The sequence below is a fragment of the Mustelus asterias genome, chromosome 14 (assembly GCF_964213995.1).
Source record: "Mustelus asterias chromosome 14, sMusAst1.hap1.1, whole genome shotgun sequence".
Lineage (NCBI taxonomy): Eukaryota > Metazoa > Chordata > Chondrichthyes > Carcharhiniformes > Triakidae > Mustelus > Mustelus asterias.
In genome coordinates this window covers 55,420,691-55,445,257 of record NC_135814.1, presented here as the reverse complement: position 1 = coordinate 55,445,257, position 24,567 = coordinate 55,420,691, and the positions used below count along the sequence as shown (strand labels likewise).

Below are 24,567 nucleotides of genomic sequence, written 5' to 3'. Positions count from 1 at the left end.
TGAGGAAGAACTTTACCAATCAGAGAGTTGTAAACCTGTGGAATTCTCTATCGCAGAAAGTTGTTGGGGCCAGTTCATTAGATATGTTTAAGAGGGAGCTGGAGGTGGCCCTTGTAGCTAAACGGATCAAGGCGTATGGAGAGAAAGCGGGAGTGGGATACTGAAAGTGCATGATCTACCGCGATCATTTTAAATGGTGGTGCAGGCTCGAAGGGCTGAATGGTCTCCTTCTGCACCTATTTTTCTGTGGATTAGTTATGAGAGGAGGTTGATAGGCTGGGTTGATCCTTGGAACAGAGGAGACTGAGGGTGGTTTGATTGAGATGTATAAAAGTATGACGAGCATGGATAGAGTAGACATGAAGAAATTTTTCCCCTTGGTGGAGGAATCAGTGACTTGGGGCATAGATTTAAGATTAGGACAAGAGGTTTGGAGTGTTTTGTGATGAAAATCATTTTCAACCTCAGAGTGAAAGGAGTCTGGAACTCACTGCCTGAAAGGCTGGTGGTGGCAGAGATTCGTCCTTGCAATGCCAATGCATCCAAGGGCCAAGTGCTGGAAAATGGGATTAAAATAGGTGATTTGTCTTTGACCACCATGGATGCGATAGGCCAAGGTGCCTTTTTCTGTACACCTCTATGATAAGGAGAAGTTGGGGGAATGACACCTGATAAATTGCTCATTTGGAGAGCTGGTGCAGACATGACCAGCCAAATAGCCTCTTTCTGTGCTGTAAATATTCTATGAATTGGTGAAGTCAATACACAAGAATCTATAGGAATGTATTCTGTAGCTACAAGCATATAAACAACTGAACGTGTCTAACGTCTACAGATATTAAGGACTCTTCACAGGACTTATGCCAATATGAAGTTAAAGCCAATGTGGTGTGACATAAACCCCAAGGCCGTGACCACAGATGAACTTTTTGGATTTTTGCACCCTGCTACACGTGAATGGAAGGATGGTAAGTAAAATTAAATAGTAAAATAAAGCTTTGGATATAATATATATAATGGTGATTTTCTTTCCTAAGTTATCAGTGGATGAACATAACTTCCATTTACGTAATTATTCAATGGATAAAAATATTTCAGCTTCTCAGGTCTATATCCTAGTCTTTATTGTGCATCTATCAAAACAACAGATTTTGCAGTTGATTGAATAAGCTGCTGATGAGACCAGATGGATTCCACTCATAAAATAATGCTATAGAGGAAAGATGGAAGAAAATATAATTTGAGACCTTTTTTATCAGACATTGATTATTTTATTGTTAAGTGCTGAGCCTGAATGATATGCTTAAACCCATGGTAACCGTAATTTGGAACCTATTTTATTGTCAGCTGCCCCTCAATTCGAGGATAATGTCTACTCAGGGTCATGGGTTCCTGGCATGGGTCTTCATGTGATTGAACAGGCTGATCTTCAACCTGCAGATTTTTGAGCACATGGTGCAGGATGTCCCACAAGATAGTGGGATCCAGCAATCAGGATTTGTTCCTTTTTCTTTTCTTATCTGCCACTTCTCTGTGTCATCATTGAGGCATTTGGATTCAAAGCATGATGCAACTTGATGGACAAGTTGTCATTTCGAATAATTGGTAGTGAGCTCATCCCAGTCATTAATGTGAATGCTGCTGAGTTTCAAGGAGAGCTTCAGAGTGCCTTTGAAGCATTTTATTTGTCTTCTCCTGGAACATTGGCCAATAGAGAGTTGAGAAAACAGGACCTGGTGAGGGAGACATTTTTCGGCCATTCAGATACAGTGTGATCATAGTTAATTTTGCAGGAGTTTTGCCTGAATGCTTGTGGAGCTGGCTTCAAGAAGGACACCAAAGTTTGTTCGGTGTCCTTCCCTGGAATCCAAAAGTGCAGCGGAGACACTTATGTGCCACTGATGCATGGTCCAGGTCTCACTGCAGTACAAGAGTGTGGTGATGACAACTGTTCTTTTGTTAACTTGCAGAGGTCTTTGTTGTCAAACACTTGTAGTTTGTAGGAGGCTGGACTGGTGTGGCTGAACTGATGTTAGGTCTCCTCGTCAAAGGTGGCCTTTTGAGAGCAGTGGCTGCCAACTATGGGAAGTTCTCAATATATTCCTCCAACATATATGGGAGGTGGAATATTTTGCTGACCAGATGTGGATGATATGAGTTTCGTTTTAGCAACATTCAAGGACAGGCTGAGTCTCCTGAACGTAGAATTAAAGAGATTGTAAGTAGCTTGCAAATCTGATGCAGAATGGGCAATATCACTAGTCATCCCCAAACTAGGTCATGTATGTCAATAGTGGGTCAGTTTAGTTTGACATAGGGCTGACTTGAGGTTAAAGAGTTTTCCATCTAGGTGTTATTTAATACATATACCAGAGGGTGATCTTTGATGAAGTGAATAGCCACAGTTGGGTAGATTGAAAATAGTATCGAGGTTATCATACAGCTTTGAAATTGAATCTTGAATTTGAATCTGTTTCAGACCTCCCATTCAAGGCAGTTGTACTTTTATCAACATCAGTCAGTTGTAGGATTGGGATGAAGTTTCTTGGACATCCAAATCTTTGGAGCACAATCCACAGAGCCTACTGAGTCAAATACTTTCGTAGGGTCGATGAATGCAATGAAAAGATCCTCGACATTTTTCTTGGATTTGTCTGGCAATAAAGATCATGTCAGATGTTCCTCTGGAAGGTCTGAAACTATACTGTCACTGGGAGGGCTTCCTCAGCCACAGAAAGTAGGAAATTCAGGAAAATACATGTCATGATTTTCCCTGCTGTGGATTACAGAGTAATACCGCAACAGTCTCTGAGTTAAAACTATTAATTGAGTTAACATCTACGCTTTTTGTGGAAGGGAGTTCACACTTCTTCCACCTTTTCCTAAGTTCTGAATGAAGTGGCTCTGATTTTAAGGTTATATCCCTTTGACCTAGACTCCTCCTCCATCTAAAACTTTCTCATCATCCTATCAATTTCTTTCAAAATCCTAAAAGTCTTAATCAAATCACTCATAACCTCATCAACTCCAGTGAATCATAGAATATAATCCTGATTTATGTAATCTCTCCTCATAAAATAACACAGAACCTTGGTAACATTTGGGTAATATGCACTACTTTTAAGACCTCTTTTCTCCGGTGCTCCGATTTGTATGCAGTACTTCAGATGTGGTCTAACCAGGGTTTGTACAGCTGTTGCAAAATTTCATCTTTCCTATTTCTAGCCCTCTAGTTTTAAAGGATAATATTCTATTTTTTAAAATTCATTTTTGTACCTGGTCTACAACAGTCAAGTGATCTGCGTGCATTGACCCATAAATCTCTTTGTACTTCCACTATTCCTAGCTTTAAAAGTACTCGAACCTAACATTTTTTTGTCTAATATGAATGATCTAACATTTGCATTAAAACCCATCTGCCACAGTTTTGTCCACTCATTTAATCTATCAAGATCTCTTTGTAATTGCATGCTCTGTCCACATTACTTACTATGCTACCAATTATTCGCATAATTGACAAACTTAAATAAATATAAATATTAATTACAATTGCAAGATTGAAAGTCCATTGCTTTTCTTGAAATTCTCTGTACAAACATGGGAAATATATAAGAATATTAGAGAGAGGATAGGTCCTAGCTGGCTGTATAATTTTGTAAGCCATGGCAGCTTTATCTCCAGCTCTAATTTTGCACTGGCTAAACATAGCTGTTACTAGTCTTACTTGCAAAGTAAACATAACACATTGGTTCAATATGTTTGGTTTTCAGTTACAGTACATGCCAATCACCAGTTTTTTTTAATGCTAGTCTTGCTGTGTTTTGTGGGATAAATCTGCTTTTCTTCACTGAGTGTGGAAGCTATCGATACAAAGCAATCAAATCAATTGAAAGACAAAGTTGAATGACTTAAGACTCAGAAGCCACTTTTGCCAACTGTTAGCTGTGCACAAATGTGTGGTTATATGTTTTAAGATGTAGCTGATTGTTTCTAAGTTATGATATCTGACTTGTGTAATCTTTATGAAGTTCTACATAACATAAATTGCTTAGAAATCAGCCATTAAAATCATTTTCATTAGTCTGCAGTTCAACTTTTTGGGACATACATAGCTGTTGTCTTATGTATAAGTTTATTTTTGTAATGACTAGCTGCAGCAGCTTTTCTGAGAGAAGGACCATGATATCTGGTACAAATCCATTAATGTGCTTTATCTGAGCTCTCCTGTTCCTGCACTTGTATAATTACTAAGATTGGGAAACATAATAAGGGGAGGGATTGGAGCAGTGAATATTTTCTTTTCAACTAAAGTGAACACTGGATGATCCATACATTATTTAGGATTTTGCCTCAAAATGACATTCTTTTTATTTGTCTTTTGGAAATTAGTGACACTGGCAAGAGATTTATTACCCATCCCTAGTTGCACTGAGAGAGATAGTGAATTGCTTATTAAATTGTTGCAGTTACTGTGATGTTGGTGGGATGTAATGCAGACATTTGGTTTCATATGCATTTTCTGCAAATTGCATTATTCTGCTTTTCAGGATTTTAAAAAATGGTCTGTGTTTTATGATTTTTATTTCCTTAAGAAAAAATTAAATTTTTTTAACAAACACAGAAGGTATATAGGCTAGAAATATAGATATTTACTGCACATTAAAAAGCAATTTGGCCATTGCACCAATGCTGGTTCACTGAAGGAAGTTCCCATTTACTCCCAATCCTTTGACCTTTTCCAATAGTCTGGTAAATGTATATTTTTCAATTATTTATTCCTGTCCCTTTTAAAAGCAAAATTGAATTCTACTGTCACCAGTGCCTGGGTGTTCTATGATATAATAATCATCTATGTAAAATCAATTTTTCTAAACTTGCTGTTTGTTCTTGTGATAATGTTAAATTTATGATGTCTGGTTCTGTACTCACGGGCTGGTGGATATAAATGTTGTTTACAAAAACCTCCATCAGTTTTGAAAATCTTAACCACATATTTTTGTTTTCCTTGTGATGTGGGGCCAGTGACATGGCCACATTTGTTATATAAAGCAAGATTCACACCATCTGATGTAATGAACATTGATCTTGCGTTATAATTGTTTGGATTAGCCTCAGGTTTCAGGAAAAGGGCAGCCATCATGTTTGGCCATGAAAATAAACTTCAGACAATAAAGAAGATCTGGCAACATAACAGACAGCTACCAGATTCTCAGTTGATACTGAAGTGCTGTGAGAGGAATCAGGTAGAGGGGGAAGATCTGTTTGCAATTGTGCCACTGGGCACCAATAAGAACTGTAAGGAGGTGGACAAAGTAGTGACCACCAATGTTATAGTTCCATACATGGCCAAACAATGTATGAAGTAGTTCAAATGTTTCTCAAGTTAGGCAAAGTAAGAAGAGTTAATAAAAATTTCTGAGAAAATACTGAATGAGGCAAATCTGTAACTTGCCATGACCTTCCCTCAAAGAATATTAAAGTACCTTAGTTGCTTTTTATCTAGATCCAGTAGGTAGCATGTAGCCTTCACATAAACAGTTTTAACCCAAAGTCTTCCTTAAGTGACACCCCATTAATTTAATCCTCAAAAATCAGTTATGTAAGTGCTTGTTGCACAGTTTACAGCCTGTGTGAATTGTATGCTGCCACATGTTTTTTACTACAGGCTGTGAAAACAAAAGGAAATTCTCATTCTTTTGAATTCTTTTTTCAAGGATAAATTCATGACATCGGATACGTTCTGTAGCAGCATGGCCATAGAACCATCAATTGTGGTACAATGCTAAATGAAATAGATTCAGATCAGATGTAACAGCTCAAAATTTGATTTGATTTATTATTATCACATGTATTAATATACAGTGAAAAGTATTGTTTATTGCGCGCTATACAGACAAAGCATTCCGTACACAGGGAAGGAAAGGAGAGAGTGCAGAATGTAGTGTTACAGTCATAGCTAGGGTATAGAGAAAGATCAACTTAATGCAAGGTAGATCCATTCAAAAGTCTGACAGCAGCAGGGAAGAAGTTGTTCTTGAGTCGGTTGGTTCGTGATCTCAGACTTTTGTATCTTTTTCCTGACGGAAGAAGGTGGAAGAGAGTATTGTGCGGGGTGCGTGAGGTCTTTGATTATTCTGGATGCTTTGCCGAGGCAGCGGGAAGTGTAGACAGTGTCAATGGATGGGAGGCTGGTTTGAGTGATGGACTGGGTTTCATTCACGACCTTTTGTACTTTCTTGCGGTCTTGGACCAAGCAGGAGCTGTGATACAACCAGAAAGAATGCTTTCTATGGTGCATCTATAAAAGTTGGTGAGAGTTGTAGTGGACATGCCAAATTCCCTTAGTCTCCTGAGAAAGTAGAGGCGTTGGTGGGCTTTCTTAACTATTGCATCCGCATGGAGGGGCCAGGACAGTTTGTTGGTGATCTGGACAGCTAAAAACTTGAAGCTCTCAACCATTTCTACTTTTCCCCATTGATAAAAGAAGGGGGAGGCGATGGCCTAGTGGTATTATCACTCGATTATTAATCCAGAAACCCAGATAATGTTCTGGGGACCTGGATTCAAATCCTGCCAGGGCAGATGGTGGAATTTGAATTCAATAAAAAATATCTGGAATTAACAGTCCATTGATGACCATGAAACTATTGTCGATTGTTGTAAAAACCCATCTGGTTCACTAACGTCCTTTAGGGAAGGAAATCTGCTGTCCTTACCTGGTCTGGCCTATATGTGACTCCAGAGGCACAGCAATGTGGTTGACTCTCAACTGCCCTCTGAAATGGCCTAGCAAGCCACTCAGTTGTAACAATCGCTGCAAAGTCTCAACAAAGAAATGAAACCGGACGGACCACCTGGCATCGACCTAGGCACCGGAATAGACAACGGCAAAACAAACCCTGCAAAGTCCTCCTTACTAACATCTAGGGGCTAGTGCCAAAATTGGGAGAGCTGTCTCACAGACTAGTCAATCAACAGCCTGACATAGTCATTCTCACGCAATCATACCTTACAGATAACATCCCAGATACCACCATTACCATCCCTGGATATGTGCTGTCCCACCGGCAAGACAGACGCAGCAGAGGTGGTTGCCCTGGGAGTCCTTAACATTGACTCCAGACCCCATGAAATCACATGGCTTCAGGTTCAACATGAGCAAGGAAACCTTTTACTGGTCACCACGTACCGTCCTCCTTCGGCTGATGAATCAGTATTTCCCCATGTTGAACAACACTTGGAGGAAGCACTAAGGGTGGCAAGAGCGCAAAATGTACTCTGGATGGGGGATTTCAATGTCCATCACCAAGAGTGGCTCGGCAGCAGCACTACCAATCGAGCTGGTCAGGTCCTAAAGGATATAACTGCTAGACTGGGCCTGCAGCAGGTGGTGAAGGAACCAACAAGAGGAAATAACCTTATCCTTACCAATCTGCCAGCTGCAGATGCATCTGTCCATGACAGTATCGGTAAGAGTGACCACAGTCCTTTGTCTCCACAGTCCTTGTGGAGTCAAAGTCCCGCCTTCACATTGAGAATAACCTCCATCGTGTTGTGTGGCACTATCACCGTGCTAAATGGAACAGACTTTGTACAGACCTAGCAACTCAAGACTGGGCATCCATGAGGCGCTGTGGGCCATCAACAGCAGCGGAATTGTACTCCAGCACAATCTGCAACCTCATGGCCCGGCATATCCCCAACTCAACCATTACCATCAAGCCAAGGGATCAATCCTGGTTCAGTGAACAGTGCAGGAGGACATGCCAGGAGCAGCACCAGGCATACCTAGAAATGAGGTGTCAATCTGGTGAAGCTACCAAACAAGGAGTGCTTGCATGCTCAATGGCAAAAACAGCAAGTGATAGACAGAGCTAAACGATCCCACAACCAACGGATCAGATCTAAGCTCTGCAGTCCTTCCACATCCAGTCGAGAATGGTGGTGGACAATTAAACAACTCACTGGAGGAGGAGGCTCCACAAATATCCCCATCTCAATGATAGACGAGCCCTGCAAATCTGTGCAAAAGATAAGGCTGAAGTATTCGCTGCAATCTTCAGCCGGAAGTGCTGAGTGAATGATCCATCTTGACCTCCTCCGGTGGTCCCCAGCATCTCAGATGTCAGTCTCCAGCCAATTCGATTCACTCCATGTGATATCAAGAAACGGTTGGAGGCACTGGATACTGCAAAGGCAATGGGCCCTGATAACATTCCGACAATAGTACTGAAGATTTGTGCTCCAGAACTTGCTGCTCCCCTAGCCAAGCTCTTCCATACAGTTACAACACTGGCATCTACCCAACAATGTGGAAAATTGCCCAGATATGCCCTATACACAAAAAGCAAGAAAAATCCAACCTGGCCAATTACCACCCAATCAGTCTACTCTCGATCATCAGTAAAGTGATGGAAGGGGTCATCAACAATACTATCAAGCAGCACCTGCTCAGCCATAACCTGCTCAGTGACGCCCAGTTTGGGTTTCTCCAGGGTCACTCAGCTCCTGACCTCATTACAGCCTTGGTTCAAACATGGACAAAAGAGCTGAATTTCAGAGGTGAGGTGAGAGTGACAGCCATTGGCATCAAGGCCACATTCAACCGAGTGTGGCATCAAGGAGCCCTAGCAAAACTGGAATCAATGGGTATCAGGGGGCAAACTCTCCGCTGTTTGGAGTCATACCTGGCACATAGGAAGACGATTGTGCTTGTAGAGGGTCAGTCATCTCAGCTTCAGGACATCTGCAGGAGTCCCTCAGGGTAGTGTCCTAGGCGCAACAATCTTCAGCTGCTTCATCAATGACCTTCCCTCCGTCATATGGTCGGAAGTGGGGATGTTCACTGATGATTGCACAATATTCAGCACCATTCGCGACTCCTCAGACACTGAAGAAGCCCATCTTCAAATGCAACAAGATCTGGACAATATCCAAGCTTGGGCTGACAAGTGGCAAGTAACATTTGCGCCACACAAATGTCAGGCAATGACCATCGCCAATAAGAGACACTCTAACCACCGCCCCTTGACATTCAATGGTGTAACCATCACTGAATCCCCCACTGTCAACATCCTTGGGGTTACCATTGACCAGAAGCTCAACTGGACTCACCATATAAACACAGTGGTGACAAGAGCAGGTCAGAGGCTCCTGACTCCTCAAACCCTATCCACCATCTACAAGACACAAGTCAGGAATGTCTTGGAATACTCCCCACTTGCCTGGATGGGTGCAGCTCCAACAACACTCAAGAAGCTTGACACCATCCAGGACAAAGCAGCCCGCTTGATTGGCACCACATCTACAAACATTCAATCCCTCCACCACCAACGCTCAGTACACACTGCTGCTACTATCTACAAGATGCATTGCAGCAATTCACCAAAGATCCTTAGACAGCACCTTCCAAACCCACAACCACTTCCGTCTAGTAGGACAAGGGCAGCGGATGAATGGGAACACCACTGCCTGCAAGTTTCCCTCCAAACCACTCACCATCCTGACTTGGAAATACATCGTCGTTCCTTCGCAGTCGCTGGGTCAAAATCCTGGAATTTCCTCCTTAACGGCATTATGGGTCAACCCACAGAACATGGACTGCAGCGATTCAAGGAGGCAGTTCACCAGTACCTTCTCAAGGGCAACTAGGGATGGGCAATAAATGCTAGCCAGCCAGCGATGCCCAAGTCCCACGAATGAATTTAAAAATATATAGGCAGGGGCATGCCCCCCACTACGCTTCCTGAAGTCGATGACTATCTCTTTCGTTTTGTTGACATTGAGGGAGAGATTATGGCCGTCGTACCAGTTCACCTGATTCTCTATCTCTTTCCTGTACTGTGTCTCGTCATTGTTTGTGATCCGACCCACAACGATGATGTCATCAGCAAACTTGAAAATCTAGTTGAAGGGGAATTTGACCACACAGTCAAAGGTATAAGTAGGTAAAGAGTATAGTAAGGGGCTGAGGACACAGTCTTGTGGGCAGTGGTGTTGAGGATGATCGTGGAGGAGATGTTGTTGCCTATCCTCACTGACTGACTGTGGTCTGTGGCTTAGGAAGTCTAGGATCCAGTTGCAGAGGGAGGAGCCAAGCCCCAGGCCACAAAGTTTGGAGATGAGTCTCATAGGAATAATGGTGTTGAAGGCTGAGCTGTAGTCTGAGTAGGGGTCTGTCAGAGGTGTCTTTGTTATCTAGGTGTTCCAGGATTGAGTCTAGGGCCAGGGAGATGGCGTCTGCTGTGGACCTGTTGCAGTGATAGGCGAACTGTAGTGGATCCAGGCAGTCTGGTAGGCAGGAATTGATTTGTGCCATGACTAACCTTTCGAAGCACTTCATAATGGTTGATGTCAGAGCCACCAAAAATTAGTATCCTGAGGCACAGTTGGCCATCACAGCAACATTCACTGCAATCTATAAGCTCGTAGAAAATACAAAGATACAGATTAGGAATAGGTGTAGGTGTAGGTAATTCGGCCTTTCAAACCTGCTCTGCCACTCAATAAGATCATGACCGACCTCTTTATGTTCTCAGCTCCACTTTCCTTCCTACCCTCATACCCTTTGACTCCCTTGTCAATCAAGAATCTATCTAATTCAGCCTTAAAATATTCAATGACCCTGTCTCCACTGCTCTCCGGGGAAGAAAGTTCCACAGACTCACGGTCCTCTGAGAGAAAATATTTCTTCCCATCCTTGTCTTAAATGGGAGATCCCTTATTTTTAAACTGTCCCCCCCCCCAGTTCTAGTCTCTTCTTCTAGTCTCTTCCACAAGGGAAAACATCCTTTCAGCATCCATCCTGGCAAGTCCCCTCAGAATCTAGTGTGGTTCAATAATATTGCCTCTTAGTTCTTCTAAACTCCAATAGATGCAGGCCCAACCCATCCAATCTTACCTCATAGGATAATCCTCTCATCTCTGGAATCAGCTGAGTGAACCCTCTGAACTGCTTCTAATGTATTTCTGTCCTTTCTTAAATAAGGAGACCAAAACTGTATACGGTATTCTGGATGTAGTCTCACCAAAAGCCTATACAACTGTAGCAAAATATTCCTACTGTTATATATGTAATAAACAACAATATTCCATTTGCCTTCCTAACCACTTGCTGTGCCTAAATTCTAACTGTAGTAGTTGGCCCCTTTAAGGGGTGTAGATCAGGAGGGTCATGAGGGTCAATGGGGATCTCGGTGCAGAGTGTAAGGATCTTGGTACAGAGCACGGGTTTCTGCAGCTAGAGTGGATCCGAGAGCTGGAAACAATTAACATTATGAAAGTACACTGACTATTTATCAGCTTGTAAATACACTGTTATAGGTCATTATACTAACTGGTGGTCGCCAATCCTTGCATTCACTACATTGGCAACGAGGTAAATCAGAGTGACTCCATTTGCAGCGAGGAATATGAATAAAACACCATTGCAAAACTGCAGAGTGAATCGGATAAATCCAAGCCTGAAAATAGGGAGCAGGCATGCTTCTCTTTGGGAAGCTAGAAGTCTTCCGCATGACTACTGAGAACTGGGTACAGTTGGAATTTTTATTTTTAGGGATAATGGAATAGATGGGGAGGATAATAAAAAGTTATTTTGATTATTGCATGTGGGACCCAGATGGGCAACTTGATTCAAAGTTTCAAGTCCCCGGATCCTCCCAACACAAAGACATTTACAGCGCGCGTTGCGCCAGCAAAGGGGCATTACTACTCTAAAGCCTCAGTAATGCCTTCAAGCTAAAAGTTTAACTCAACAGGAAGGACCCCTGGGAGAGACCATTGCAGCCTTTGTAGCAAAGCTAAAGCAGATTGCAGAGCATTACGACTTTGATTTATTATTGTCATGTGCATTAGCATACAGTGAAAAGTATTGTTTCTTGCACGCTATACAGACAAAGCATACCGTTCATAGAGAAGGAAATGAGAGAGTGCAGGATGTAGTATTACCATGATAGCTAGGATGTAGAGAAAGATCAACTTAATGCAAGGTAGGTGCATTCAAAAGTCTGACGGCAGCAGGGAAGAAGCTGTTCTTGAGTCGGTTGGTACGTGACCTCAGAATTTTGTACCTTTTTCCTGATGGAAGAAGGTGGAAGAGAGAATGTCCGGGGTGCGTGGGTCCTTAATTGTGCTGGCTGCTTTGCCAAGGCAACAGAAAGTGTAGACAGAGTCAATGGATGGGAGGCTGGTTTGTGTGATGGATTGGGCTACATTCATGATCTTTTGTAGTTTCTTGAGGTCTTGGGCAGAGCAGGAGCCATACCAAGCTGTGATACAACCAGAAAGAATGCTCTCTGTGGTGCATCTGTAAAAGTTGGTGAAAGTCATAGCTGACATGTCAAATTTCCTTAGTCTTCTGAGAAAGTAGAGGCTTTGGTGGGTTTTCTTAACTATATTGCCGGCATGGGGAGATTAGGACAGATTGTTGGTGATCTGGACATCTAAAAACTTGAAGCTTTCAACCCTTTCTACTTCGTCCCCGTTGATGTAGACAGGGGCATGTTCTCCTCTACGCTTCCTGAAGTCGATGACAATCTTCTTCGTTTTGTCGACATTAAGGAAGAGATTATTGTCATCGGATTCCCTATCTCATTCCTGTACTCTGTCTCGTCATTGTTAGAGATCTGTCCCACTATGGTGGTGTCGTCGGCAAACTTGAAAATCGAATTGGAGGGGAATTTGGCTACATAGTCATAGGTGCATAAGGAGTATAGTAGGGGGCTGAGAACACCGCCTTGTGGGCACCGGTGTTGAGGATGATCGTGGATGAGGTGTTGTTGCCTATCCTCACTGATTGTGGTCTCTGAGTTAGGAAGTTCAGGATCCAGTGGCAGAGGGAGGAGTCGAGGCCCAGGCCACGGAGTGTGGAAGATGAGTTTCGTGGGAATATTGGTGTTGAAGGCTGAGCTGTAGTCAATAAATAGGAGTCTGACATCGGTGCCTTTGTTATCTAGGTGTTCCAGGGTTGAGTGCAGGGCCAGGGAGATGGCGTCTGCTGTGGACCTGTTGCGGTGGTAGGCAAACTGTACTGGATTCAGGTAGGCTGGAATTTATTTGTGCCACGTCTAGCCTTTTGAAGCACTTCATAATGATGGATGTCAGAACCACTGGACGATAGTCATTGAGGCACACTGCTTGGTCTTTCTTAGGTACCGGGATGATGGTCGTCTTCTTAAAACAGATAGGGACCTCAGATTGTTGTAAAGAGAAGCTGAAGATGACTGCGAATATCCCCGCCAGCTGATCCGCACAGGATCTGAGTGCTCATCCAGGTACCCCATCCAGGCCAGTCGCTTTCCGTGGATTGACCTTCGAGAAAGTTGCTCTGACATCTGCAATGGTGACCCCAGATACAGGTTCATCCAAGGCTTCCAGGATGGAGGGCATGCTCTCGCAGATCTCTTGCTCAAAACGGGCATAGAATGCATTGAGCTCATCAGGGAGGGGAGCGTTGGAGCCGGCGATTTTACATGCCTTCAGCTTGTAGCCTGTTATGTCTTGCAGACCGTGCCATAGTCAGCGGGGGTCTGTGTGGCTAGCCTGGGACTCTAGCTTGGTCTTTTGGCATCTTTGATGGATCTCCTTAGATCATATCTGGCTTTCTTGTATAGGTCAGGATCGCCTGACTTGAATGCCTCAGACCTGGAATTCAGAAAGCAGTGGATATCCATGGTTTCCGATTGGGGAACACACGGATTTGCTTCTTTGACACACAGTCTTCTACACACTTACTAATGAAGTCAGTTACTGTAGTGGCATACTCGTTCAAGCTAGTCAGAGTTTTTAAATACTGACTAGTCCACTGACTCCAAGCAGTCTCGTAGGAGATTATCCGATTCCTCAGACCAACATTGCACGACTTTCTTTGATGGATTCTCCTCACCTTCAGTTTTTGCTTGTAAGCCAGGAGCAGGAGCACAGCCTTGTAGTCTGATTTTCCAAAGTGTGGGCAGGCAATAGAGTGTTAGGCATATTTGATATTTGCGTAGCAGTGGTCTAGGATGTTTGGGCCTCTGGTGGAACAGGAGACGTGTTAGTGGTAACTTGGCCGTACGCTCTTGAGCTTGGCCTGATTGAAGTCCCCAGCCACGATGAACAAGGCATCAGGATGTTTCGTCTCAGGGCTATTCATAGTTGTGTATATTTCGTCCAGCGCGATCTTCACATCCACATGGGGTGGGATGTAAATTGCCATCAGGATAACGGAGGTGAACTCCTGCGGAAGGTAGTAGGGGTGGCATTTTAGCGTCAGATATTCTGGGTCTGGGGAGCAGAAACTTGCTGGTGTTGCAACGTCTAGGCACCATGAGGTGTTGATGAGGAAGCAGACCCCACCTCCCCTAGCCTTGCCTGAGGCCACTGTCATCTATACGGTCATTTTTAAACAACATTTTAAGTGATTGATTGATCTGCGGTTTAAATAATGCAGCTGTACAGAGGAAACTGTTGGCTGAGTCTACGTTGACTTTTAAGAAGACTCCAGTAATGGCGACAACAATAGAGAGCAATGAGAAGGACACCCAGAAATTACAAAGCGAACAAAGCATTGAGGTCTACCAGTTAGGGTAGGAAACTGTGAGTACATAGAAACATAGAAAATTGGAACAGGAGGAGGCCATTTGACCCTTCAAGCCTGTTCTGCCATTCATTATGATCATGGCTGATCATCCAACTCAATAACCTGACCCCAGCTTTCCCCAATCCCAATACCCTTTGATCCACTTTGCCCCAAGGGCTATATATCTAAATCCTTCTTGAAAACATCAGGGGGGGGTACAATCTTACCAAAACTTCTAAATGCCAAATGAACACGAAAACTGAAGTAATTCACACCGTTTTTTAGGCGAGTTGAAAATGGAATCTTACCTCACTCTGTCAAAAAAATGAAGCCAAAACTGTTTTCTGCCAGCAAGGGGAGGTGGCGGGGCCTAAACTTGCTGAAAGCCGGCAGATAGCAGCTGAGGGCGCAATTACATGCTCAGTTCGGTGTTCTGTGAACAATTCCAATCCAGGCTCACTTGTAATTTTTAAATTCTACTTTGCATTGAATTTAAATATTACAATCAGCCTAGGCCCTTTTCGGATATACGGTGCCGGGAAGATCACGTGGTGAGAAATCGGGCGCAAAACAGATTTCTCAGCTCTCTCGCAATATTACCGGCTACCCCCACCCATCCACCAGTGGGGCTGGCCTCAACTACTTTCAGTGATAGCGAATTCAACAGCCCCACCACTCCCTGAGTGAAAGAAGATTTTAATTAAACAGTGTAGATGCAGGAAGGATGTTCCCAATGGTGCGGGTGTCCAGAACTGAGGGTCATTGTCTAAGGATACAAGGTAAACTTTTAGGACTGGGGGGGAAAACCTTTTTTCACCCCAGTCCTAAAAGTTTACCCTGTATCCTTAGACAATGATCCCTGGTTCTGGACACCTGCATCATCAGGAATATCCTTCCTGCTTCTACACTGTTTAATCCTGTTAGAATTTTATATGTTTCTATGCAATACCCCCCAATTCTTCAGAACTCTAGCGAAGTTCAATTCCCTAACTGGCTCAACCTGTCCTCATGCATCAGTCCCGCCATCCCAGGAATCAGTCTGGAAGTAGAGTGGCACCAGAGTGCAATGATCAAGCTCAAGCACTGAGTTGAATGCAGAAGCGGGAAGAATCGCTAAATACCAAAGATTTAAGCATCCAAAGAGTAGCGCAGAGTCGTTCTGATGTCGGGGAATCCACTCCTGTGAAGTGTGTACATTTTGAGAAGCAGTGTGCTTCGGGTGTGGAAGAAAAGGTCATTTGACCACAAGTGCGAAAACAAGTAGGGTCAGCACAGTACAAGCAGAATAAATAATCCAGCCCTGTGCATCATATTGTCCGTAAGAAGTTTAACAACACCAGGTTAAAGTCCAACAGGTTTATTTGGTAGCAAAAGCCACACAAGCTTTCGGAGCTGCAAGCCCCTTCTTCAGGTGAGTGGGAATTCTGTTCACAAACAGAGCATATAAAGACACAACCTCAATTTACATGAATAATGGTTGGAATGCAAATACTTACAACTAATCAAGTCTTTAAGAAACAAAACAATGTGAGTGGAGAGAGCATCAAGACAGGCTAAAAAGATGTGTATTGTCTCCAGACAAGACAGCCAGCGAAACTCTGTGGGGGTTACAAATAGTGTGCCATGAACCCAATATCCCGGTTGAGGCCGTCCTCGTGTGTGCAGAACTTGGCTATCAGTTTCTGCTCAGCGACTCTGAGCCGTCGTTCCTTTGGATAAGACATGAGTTCCTAATAATCTCGTGCATGTGCCTTCTTTTATTTTAAAGATCTCCAATCGGTTCAAGTTAACCTCCTGGATCCAATCACGCCCCATTAAGCAGGGTCCTCAGCCAGACAACACCATCAGCTGTAGCTGTGCCGACTGTTGTCTGTAACACACAGGATGTTGAAGATGTTCCTACTAACTCCTTTGGTATATGTAGATATTTAGATAAGACATGAGTTCCTTTGGACTCATGGTGAACAATCACTGAAACAACTCTATGATGACATCAACAAGTTCCATCCCACCATCAGACTCACCATAGACTACTCTCCGGAATCGGTTGCATTCTTGGACACACGCATCTCCATTAAGGACGGTCACCTCAGCACCTCACTGTACCGCAAGCCCACGGATAACCTCACGATGCTCCACTTCTCCAGCTTCCACCCTAAACACGTTAAAGAAGCCATCCCCTACGGACAAGCCCTCCGTATACATAGGATCTGCTCGGATGAGGAGGATCGCAACAGACACCTCCAGACGCTGAAAGATGCCCTCATAAGAACAGGATATGGCGCTCGACTCATTGATCAACAGTTCCAACGCGCCACAGCGAAAAACCGCACCGACCTCCTTAGAAGACAAACACGGGACACAGTGGACAGAGTACCCTTTGTTGTCCAGTACTTTCCCGGAGCGGAGAAGCTACGGCATCTCCTCCGGAGCCTTCAACATGTCATTGGTGAAGACGAACATCTCGCCAAGGCCATCCCCACGCCCCCACTTCTTGCCTTCAAACAACCGCACAACCTCAAACAGACCATTGTCCGCAGCAAACTACCCAGCCTTCAGGAGAACAGTGACCATGACACCACACAACCCTGCCACAGCAACCTCTGCAAGACGTGCCGGATCATCGACACAGATGCCATCATCTCACGTGAGAACACCATCCACCAGGTACACGGTACATACTCTTGCAACTCGGCCAACGTTGTCTACCTGATACGCTGCAAGAAAGGATGTCCCGAGGCATAGTACATTGGGGAAACTATGCAGACGCTGCGACAACGGATGAATGAACACCGCTCGACAATCACCAGGCAAGACTGTTCTCTTCCTGTTGGGGAGCACTTCAGCGGTCACGGGCATTCGGCCTCTGATATTCGGGTAAGCGTTCTCCAAGGCGGCCTTCGCGACACACAACGGCGCAGAGTCGCTGAGCAGAAACTGATAGCCAAGTTCCGCACACACGAGGACGGCCTCAACCGGGATATTGGGTTCATGGCACACTATTTGTAACCCCCACAGAGTTTCACTGGCTGTCTTGTCTGGAGACAATACACATCTTTTTAGCCTGTCTTGATGCTCTCTCCACTCACATTGTTTTGTTTCTTAAAGACTTGATTAGTTGTAAGTATTTGCATTCCAACCATTATTCATGTAAATTGAGGTTGTGTCTTTATATGCTCCGTTTGTGAACAGAATTCCCACTCACCTGAAGAAGGGGCTTGCAGCTCTGAAAGCTTGTGTGGCTTTTGCTACCAAATAAACCTGTTGGACTTTAACCTGGTGTTGTTAAACTTCTTACTGTGTTTACCCCAGTCCAACGCCGGCATCTCCACATCATCATTTTGTCCAGCAGAAGAGCAAAATGTTATGTTACTAAACAATGTGGAAGTGGGCAAAATAGCCTAAAGTACTGTTGATAGTGAACAGCTGGCCCTGAAGATGGAGGTAGACACGGGGCTGTCAACTCCTGTTGTGAGTGAGTGGACCTACCAGTATCTAAAAAAGGAGTTCAATCCATAAAGTTGATGAACACTGCAGCAAAACTAGCTACATATACCAAAGGAGTTAGTAGGAACAACTTCAACACCCTGTGTGTTACAGACAACAGTCGGCACAGCTACAGCTGATGGTGTTGTCTGGCTGAGGACCCTGCTTAATGGGGCGTGATTGGATCCAGGAGGTTAATTTGAACCGATTGGAGATCTTTAAAATAAAAGAAGGCACATGCACGAGATTATTAGGAAGTACCAAGAAGTATTTCAAGACGAACTTGGAAAGATTAAAGAATTGCAAGCTGGGATCCATGTAGATTTGGAAGCCACACCAAGATTTTGTATCGCAAGACCTGTGCTTTACGCATTTGTAGAAAAGAAGAGATAGGCTAAAATAACTAGAAGACTTTGGCATCATCAGGACTGTACAATTTACAGAGTGGGCAGCACCCATTGTGCCAATAGTTAATCCAGATAAGACCGTCTGTGTCTGCAAGGACTATAAGCAGATGGTAAACTATGCTGCGAAACTACTAGGTATCTTATTCCAAAAATAACAGATCTGTACATGAAGTTGACTGGGAGTCTGTTATATACAAGATTGGTCATGAACCATGCTTACCAACAGTTAGAACTAAACAGCATATCCAGATCTTATGTCACCATAAATACAAATGCCACAAAAGGGAGAGGTGATGGCCTCGTGTTATCACTAGATTATTAATCCAGAAACTCAACTAATGTTCTGGGGACTGAGGTTCGAATCCCGTAACGGCAGATAGTGAATTTGAATTCAATTTTTTAAAAATCTGGAATTAAGAATCTACTGATGACCATGAAGCCATTGTTGATTGTCAGAAAAACCTATCTGGTTCACTAATGTCCTTTAGGGAAGGAAATCTGCCATCTGTACCTGGTCTGGCCTATATGTGACTCCAGAGCCACAGCAATGTGGTTGACTCTCAACTGCCCTTCAAGGGCAACTAGGGATGGGTAATAAATGCTGGTCAGCCAGTGACGCCCCATGTCCCACGAATGAATGAAAAAAAATACACATGAAGGCCTGTATCAATATAAAAGTCTACTGTTTGGGGTTTCATCAGCTTGTGCCATCTTTCAGTGAACTATGGAGAGTTTGCTGTAGGGTTTGTCCAGTGTTGTAGTTTATTTGGATGATATCCTAATAACAGGGTCCACTGAGGAGGAACATTTGGCAAGTCTGGACAATGTTTTGAAGAGATTCCAGAAGACAGTAGTGTACCTAAAAAGAGAAAATTGCACCTTCCAACAGCTGAAATGGTTTATCTTGGTTATTGGGCCGATGCTCAGGAATTACATGCAATGGAGGACGAAGTGAAAGCAATTAAAGAGGCACTGGCCCCTAGGAACATCTCAGAACTCAGATCCTTTCTTGGGATTGTCAACTATTATGGGCAGTTCCTCCCAAATCTATCACTATTACTAGTACCCTCGCACATACTGCTAAAGAAGTGCCAGAGTTGGTGTTGGAAAACATCGCAAAAAGAGGCTGTTAACCAAGTTAAGCAGGCACTTCAGTCAGTATACCTATTCGCACATTTCGGCCCCTCTAAAAAGGTGGTATTTAATCATCATAGAAATCATAGAAACCCTACAGTGCAGAAGGAGGCCATTCGGCCCATCGAGTCTGCACCGACCACAATCCCACCCAGGCCCTACCCCCACATATTTACCTGCTAATCCACACATCCCAGGACTCTAAGGAGCAATTTTTAACCTGGCCAATCAACCTAACCCACACATCTTTGGACTGTGGGAGGAAACCGGAGCACCCGGAGGAAACCCACGCAGACACGAGGAGAATGTGCAAACTCCACACAGACAGTGACCCGAGCCGGGAATCGAACCCAGGAGCTGTGAAGCAGCAGTGCTAACCACTGTGCTACCATGCCGCCCAAATCTTACAATTTACATGTGATGCATCACCATATGGAATTGGGGCTGTGTTATCCCACACAATGGATGACAGGTCTGAGAGACCTATCGGATATGTATCAAGAACCCTGTCAGATGCGGAAAGTGGATACTCCCAGATGGAAAAAGAAGACCTTGCTGTTATCATTGGCAGCAAGAAGTTTCATTAATATATTTACAGGAGACATTTTACGATCATTACTGACCATAAGCCGTTTTTAGGGCTTTTCAAGGAGAATAAGGCATTTCGCCAATTGCTTTTGCTGGAGTACAGCAATGGGCACTGTTCTTGCCAGCTTAAAAATATACCTTAAGTCATCTTCCATTATCCGAAAGCACACCACCCCTTCTAGTCCCGCAAGTGATTGTAATGGCTTTAAAACTTTCTGGATTCTTTACCTCTAACAATGCAACAAATTAAGTACTGGGCTAATAGAGACCCACTGTTATTGAAGATTAAACATTTAACAGCGGAATGAGAGTGCTTCAGAGGAAATGAAGTGTCATCAGCCCAGGACACATGAGCCGAGTTGTGAGGATTGTGTAATTCTTTGCGGAGTGAGAATGGTCATTAAAGTAAAATTTATTTATTAACCACAAGTAAGGCTTACATTAACATTGCAATGAAGTTACTGTGAAATTCACCATACCAGAGTTATTGCTTGAAGAATTGCATAGTGCCCATTTGGCTCTGTCGAAGTTGAAAATGCTGATGTCTTCGCATCGATGCTGATATACAAAGGATTGTCAAAAAATGTGGCCAGTGCCAGTTCCAGCAAAAGCTACAAGCTACAGATCCCCCCCACCTGCACCCGTGGGAGTGACATGTGTAAGAGTTCACATGGATTACACTGGCCCATGAATCAAAACCAGGTAACTTTTCCCCCTCCCTCATATGCTACGGTGTCTGCAGCTGAACTCCCAATAATCTTTACTACTGGTAATAAACCTTACAACAACCAATAAAATCTTAGCATGTCTGACAGCATCAGTGGAGAGAGAATAGAGCCAATGTTTTGAGTTTGGCTGACCCATCCAGACTCAATGTTAGCTCTATTCTTTCTCACTAATAAAATCTTACAATTACTAATAAATTACACGAGGTTTGAAGATAAACTAGCAAAATATTCACCAAACAATCACATCTATTTTCCTATGATGTAACGTTTGATTTCTCTGAGAATGCAATCGCTCTGCTCTGAAGCCACACGCTGGATTAGATTGGATGGTTCTTATAGATGCTGCTGACTGCAGACAGGTCCTCTTTTCACCCAAACTTCTAAGTGCTGCTGACTTCCTTCCCCTGCAGGGCATGACTGCTGACCACCCCCCCCCCCAACCCCCCCCCAACCCCCCCCCCCCCCAATCCCCAAAGCTGGACTCTCTCTCTCTCTCTCTCTCTCTCTCTCTCTCTCTCTCTCTCTCTCTCTCCCCCCCCACCCCCCCGCCCACCCCCATCCCCAAAATTGGACTCCCGACTTCCCTCCCACCACCTCCTGTCTCCCAAGGTCTGAGTGCTGATCAACTGATCAGCTGATCAACACCTCGCTCAATAAAGGAAAGCATTCAATATGTTTTATTGACCTTCTTGTCCTCTGCTCTGCCACCTTAATGCACTTGTGGACATGCACTCCAAGGTCTTTCATTTCTGCAACCCTGCTCAATATCTTGCCACTTACTGTGTATTCCCATGTTTTGTTTACCCTCTCCAAATGCATTACCTTGCACTTTTCCAGATTGAAAACCATTTGACACTTCTCTGGGCACTCAACCAAACCCTTGATATCATTCTGTCAACTACATGGCCAGTTTTTATGTCATCTGCAAATTTTTCAATCATGCCTCCCACATTTAAGTCTAAATCATTAATATGTACAACAAACAGCAAGGGCCCAAGGCTGAGCTCTGTGGCACACCTCCATTCTGAAAACAACCATCCTTTTGTTTCCTGTCACTGAGGTAAGTACTTTTGAGTGGAGTGGCAATCCAACTCAAATGCCAGGCCATCGGAGGTTAAGGCCCATTATGTGCTGTTCTGTGACCATAAAATCTTCTGCTTTTCATTCTATTGCACACCATATTACCACATTAGTTGTCAGCAAACTTGGCCATGAAACCTTCACATCATTCCTACTGTGAGCTGGATGTAAACTCCAAATTTCAGACAACCATTCCTTTATCTTTCCTTCTTTTAGATGAGGAAGAACTCACAGACCCCGATGCATCTGCCCTACCATTATATCACAGCACCAATCATTCATCATATCCCTGCTGACCACCAGCTTGAAGAATATCTACCCAGGGAAGCTAATGGAAGAAAAAAAAATTATTAGACATCACTTTTTATTACCTGAGGATATCCCAAAGCACCTTACAGTGAACTAAGTATTATTGAAGTGTAGTCACTGCTATAAAGTAAGCAATTCTAGTAGTTTTGCATACATTAGTGCCCCACGAACAGTAATGAGATGTGACCAGATAATAAGCTCTTGGTGATGATGTTTGAAAAATAAATGTTGGCCAGGACACCAGGAGAATGTTTTTTTTTAAAGACCAACAGTGCCTACACAACCACTTTCCCCTAGTCTGAGTGAGTAGTGATTCCTAGACAGTTGCACGATGTGCTGTTCACCTGTCTTATAACAGCTGAACCCAGTGTCACCAGGTTCAGCTGAGGTCAATCCAGGCACAAGTAAAATGTGTTGTTTTACGTTAAGGTAATGAGTACGGAAGGAACTAGTATACAAATTGTTGTGTATTTTTGCTAACTATGTCCTGTGATTGTACTTTAAGATTTGCTGACTCTTAAAGAGGCTTCTTGTGTTTCTGTCTCCATGGAACTGATTTTTAACCACAAATATTTGTACAATGATAAATGTTTATTTGATCCCACAAACAAATAGGCTTGTTTTCAACTACTATGAGGGAACTTTCCAGTATTGCTCACGGGAGTCCAAAGTGGATTGTTTTAGATGGAGATATTGACCCTATGTGGATAGAGTCGCTCAACACAGTAATGGATGATAACAAGGTTAGTAGATTATATGTGATTAAATTGTTAAAATATGACGAGTAATCGGTTCTGCACAATTCCACATTTTCTTTTAACACTGGGGTTGAACTCTGGAGAACCTTCTTTTCGCACCCACCCTCAATCTGGTGCACCATTATTCCCCAAAACACAAAGGATGGTCTCCAAAGAGTTGCAGCAGGAACCTGAAACAGTTGTGAGGCAAAAAGACTCCTCTTGTTCCTCCTTATCAAGGGGCCAGGGTACACTTCTGATCTGTGGTGAAACATAATTCCGACTGCCATTTTGGTCCATAGGGGACTCAATTTAAGCTCTAGAAGCTTTTCGTACTTCTAACAAAAACTCCGTTACATAAATTAATTAAGTGAAAATAATGTTATTGGAAAAAGGATTAATTTTATCATTTAGAACAAAAATAACAGAAAGAAATATAAAACAGTAAACCAATGCATCTCCCAGACAGAAGTTTGAATGGGCAATTAATACCAACTTAAGAGTCTGATCCTGCCACTGCTGACATTGATCCAGAGATGGGAGGGGGTTCTGCTGAGGGTGGGGGGAACTCTGAACTAGGGTCTTGGCAACAGGAAAGGGGGCCCGCTGAGAGCACTGAGAGCTATCCCTCTGCTTTGCTGCAACCTCCCTAAACCCCTCACCATTATCCTCTGCCTCGGCTGGGTGTCGTAGCAGCAGCAAAAACCACCTCCCTAGTTTTGTTGCCATTCGATAGAGCTGCAGGCCTCTCATTGGCTGGCAATTGTTGACAGGCAGGACTAATGATCTCAGGGTCCTCAATCCTGGCGAAGGCCCACCACCGGCCTGCTAAGTGCCTTAATTCAGCGAACATTCCTTAAAAGAGGTAATGGGTGATGAAACATTCTCTCCAGCTGGCAGGCAAGACCCCCATCACTATATCTGGTTGACCTCTTGCTCAATTATATTCTGTCTTGCTCTTTTTGAAGAATGATTACCTCTAATTTCCCTAGTTATGTCAGTTCATTTTGTGTTTGTCTTTTTGTTTGAATAGCACTATTGTTAACATTAGTGGGGATATCTGAGAAGCGTTGTTGTTTGAGAGAAAAATATTAACTTACATTAAATCATCCACCAATTTATATGATTGCATTATGAGTCACATAAATTCAGGTCATTCATAGTGATGGCAATTGATGATGCTGAGAGAAACCCACCAAAGTAGAGCAATATACAGAAAGAATTGCTGGAGGTGGTATGAATGTTCTCTCCTCAGTGCATCACTCATGGAAACAAATGAGAAAGAATTTCTTTAGTCTGAGGAAGAGTCAGAAAACTGATGGGTGTGCACTGAAAGTAAAAAGATCAATGCATCAATCACTCAGCTAGCAGTAATAAGAATGTAAGAAAGTGGAGCAGGAGTAGACCTTTCAGCCTTTCAAGCCTGCTCTGCCATGCAGTAGGATCATGGTTGATCTGACTGTGACTTTAACTCCACTTTCCTGCCTGTCCCCATGACCCAATCAATCAAAAATCTGTCTTAACTCAGCTTTGAATAA

General features: G+C 43.5%; 1 protein-coding gene across 1 annotated transcript in view; it reads left to right on the top strand.

Annotated features, from left to right (window-relative positions):
* dnah9l (dynein, axonemal, heavy polypeptide 9 like) overlaps nt 1-24,567 on the top strand; it is a 509,143-nt gene that overhangs the window by 226,335 nt on the left and 258,241 nt on the right. Inside the window, exons 40-41 of the mRNA XM_078227708.1 lie at nt 836-968; nt 22,908-23,035. Of these exons, the coding sequence (XP_078083834.1) occupies nt 836-968; nt 22,908-23,035 (261 nt within the window). The remainder of the gene's footprint in view (nt 1-835; nt 969-22,907; nt 23,036-24,567) is intronic.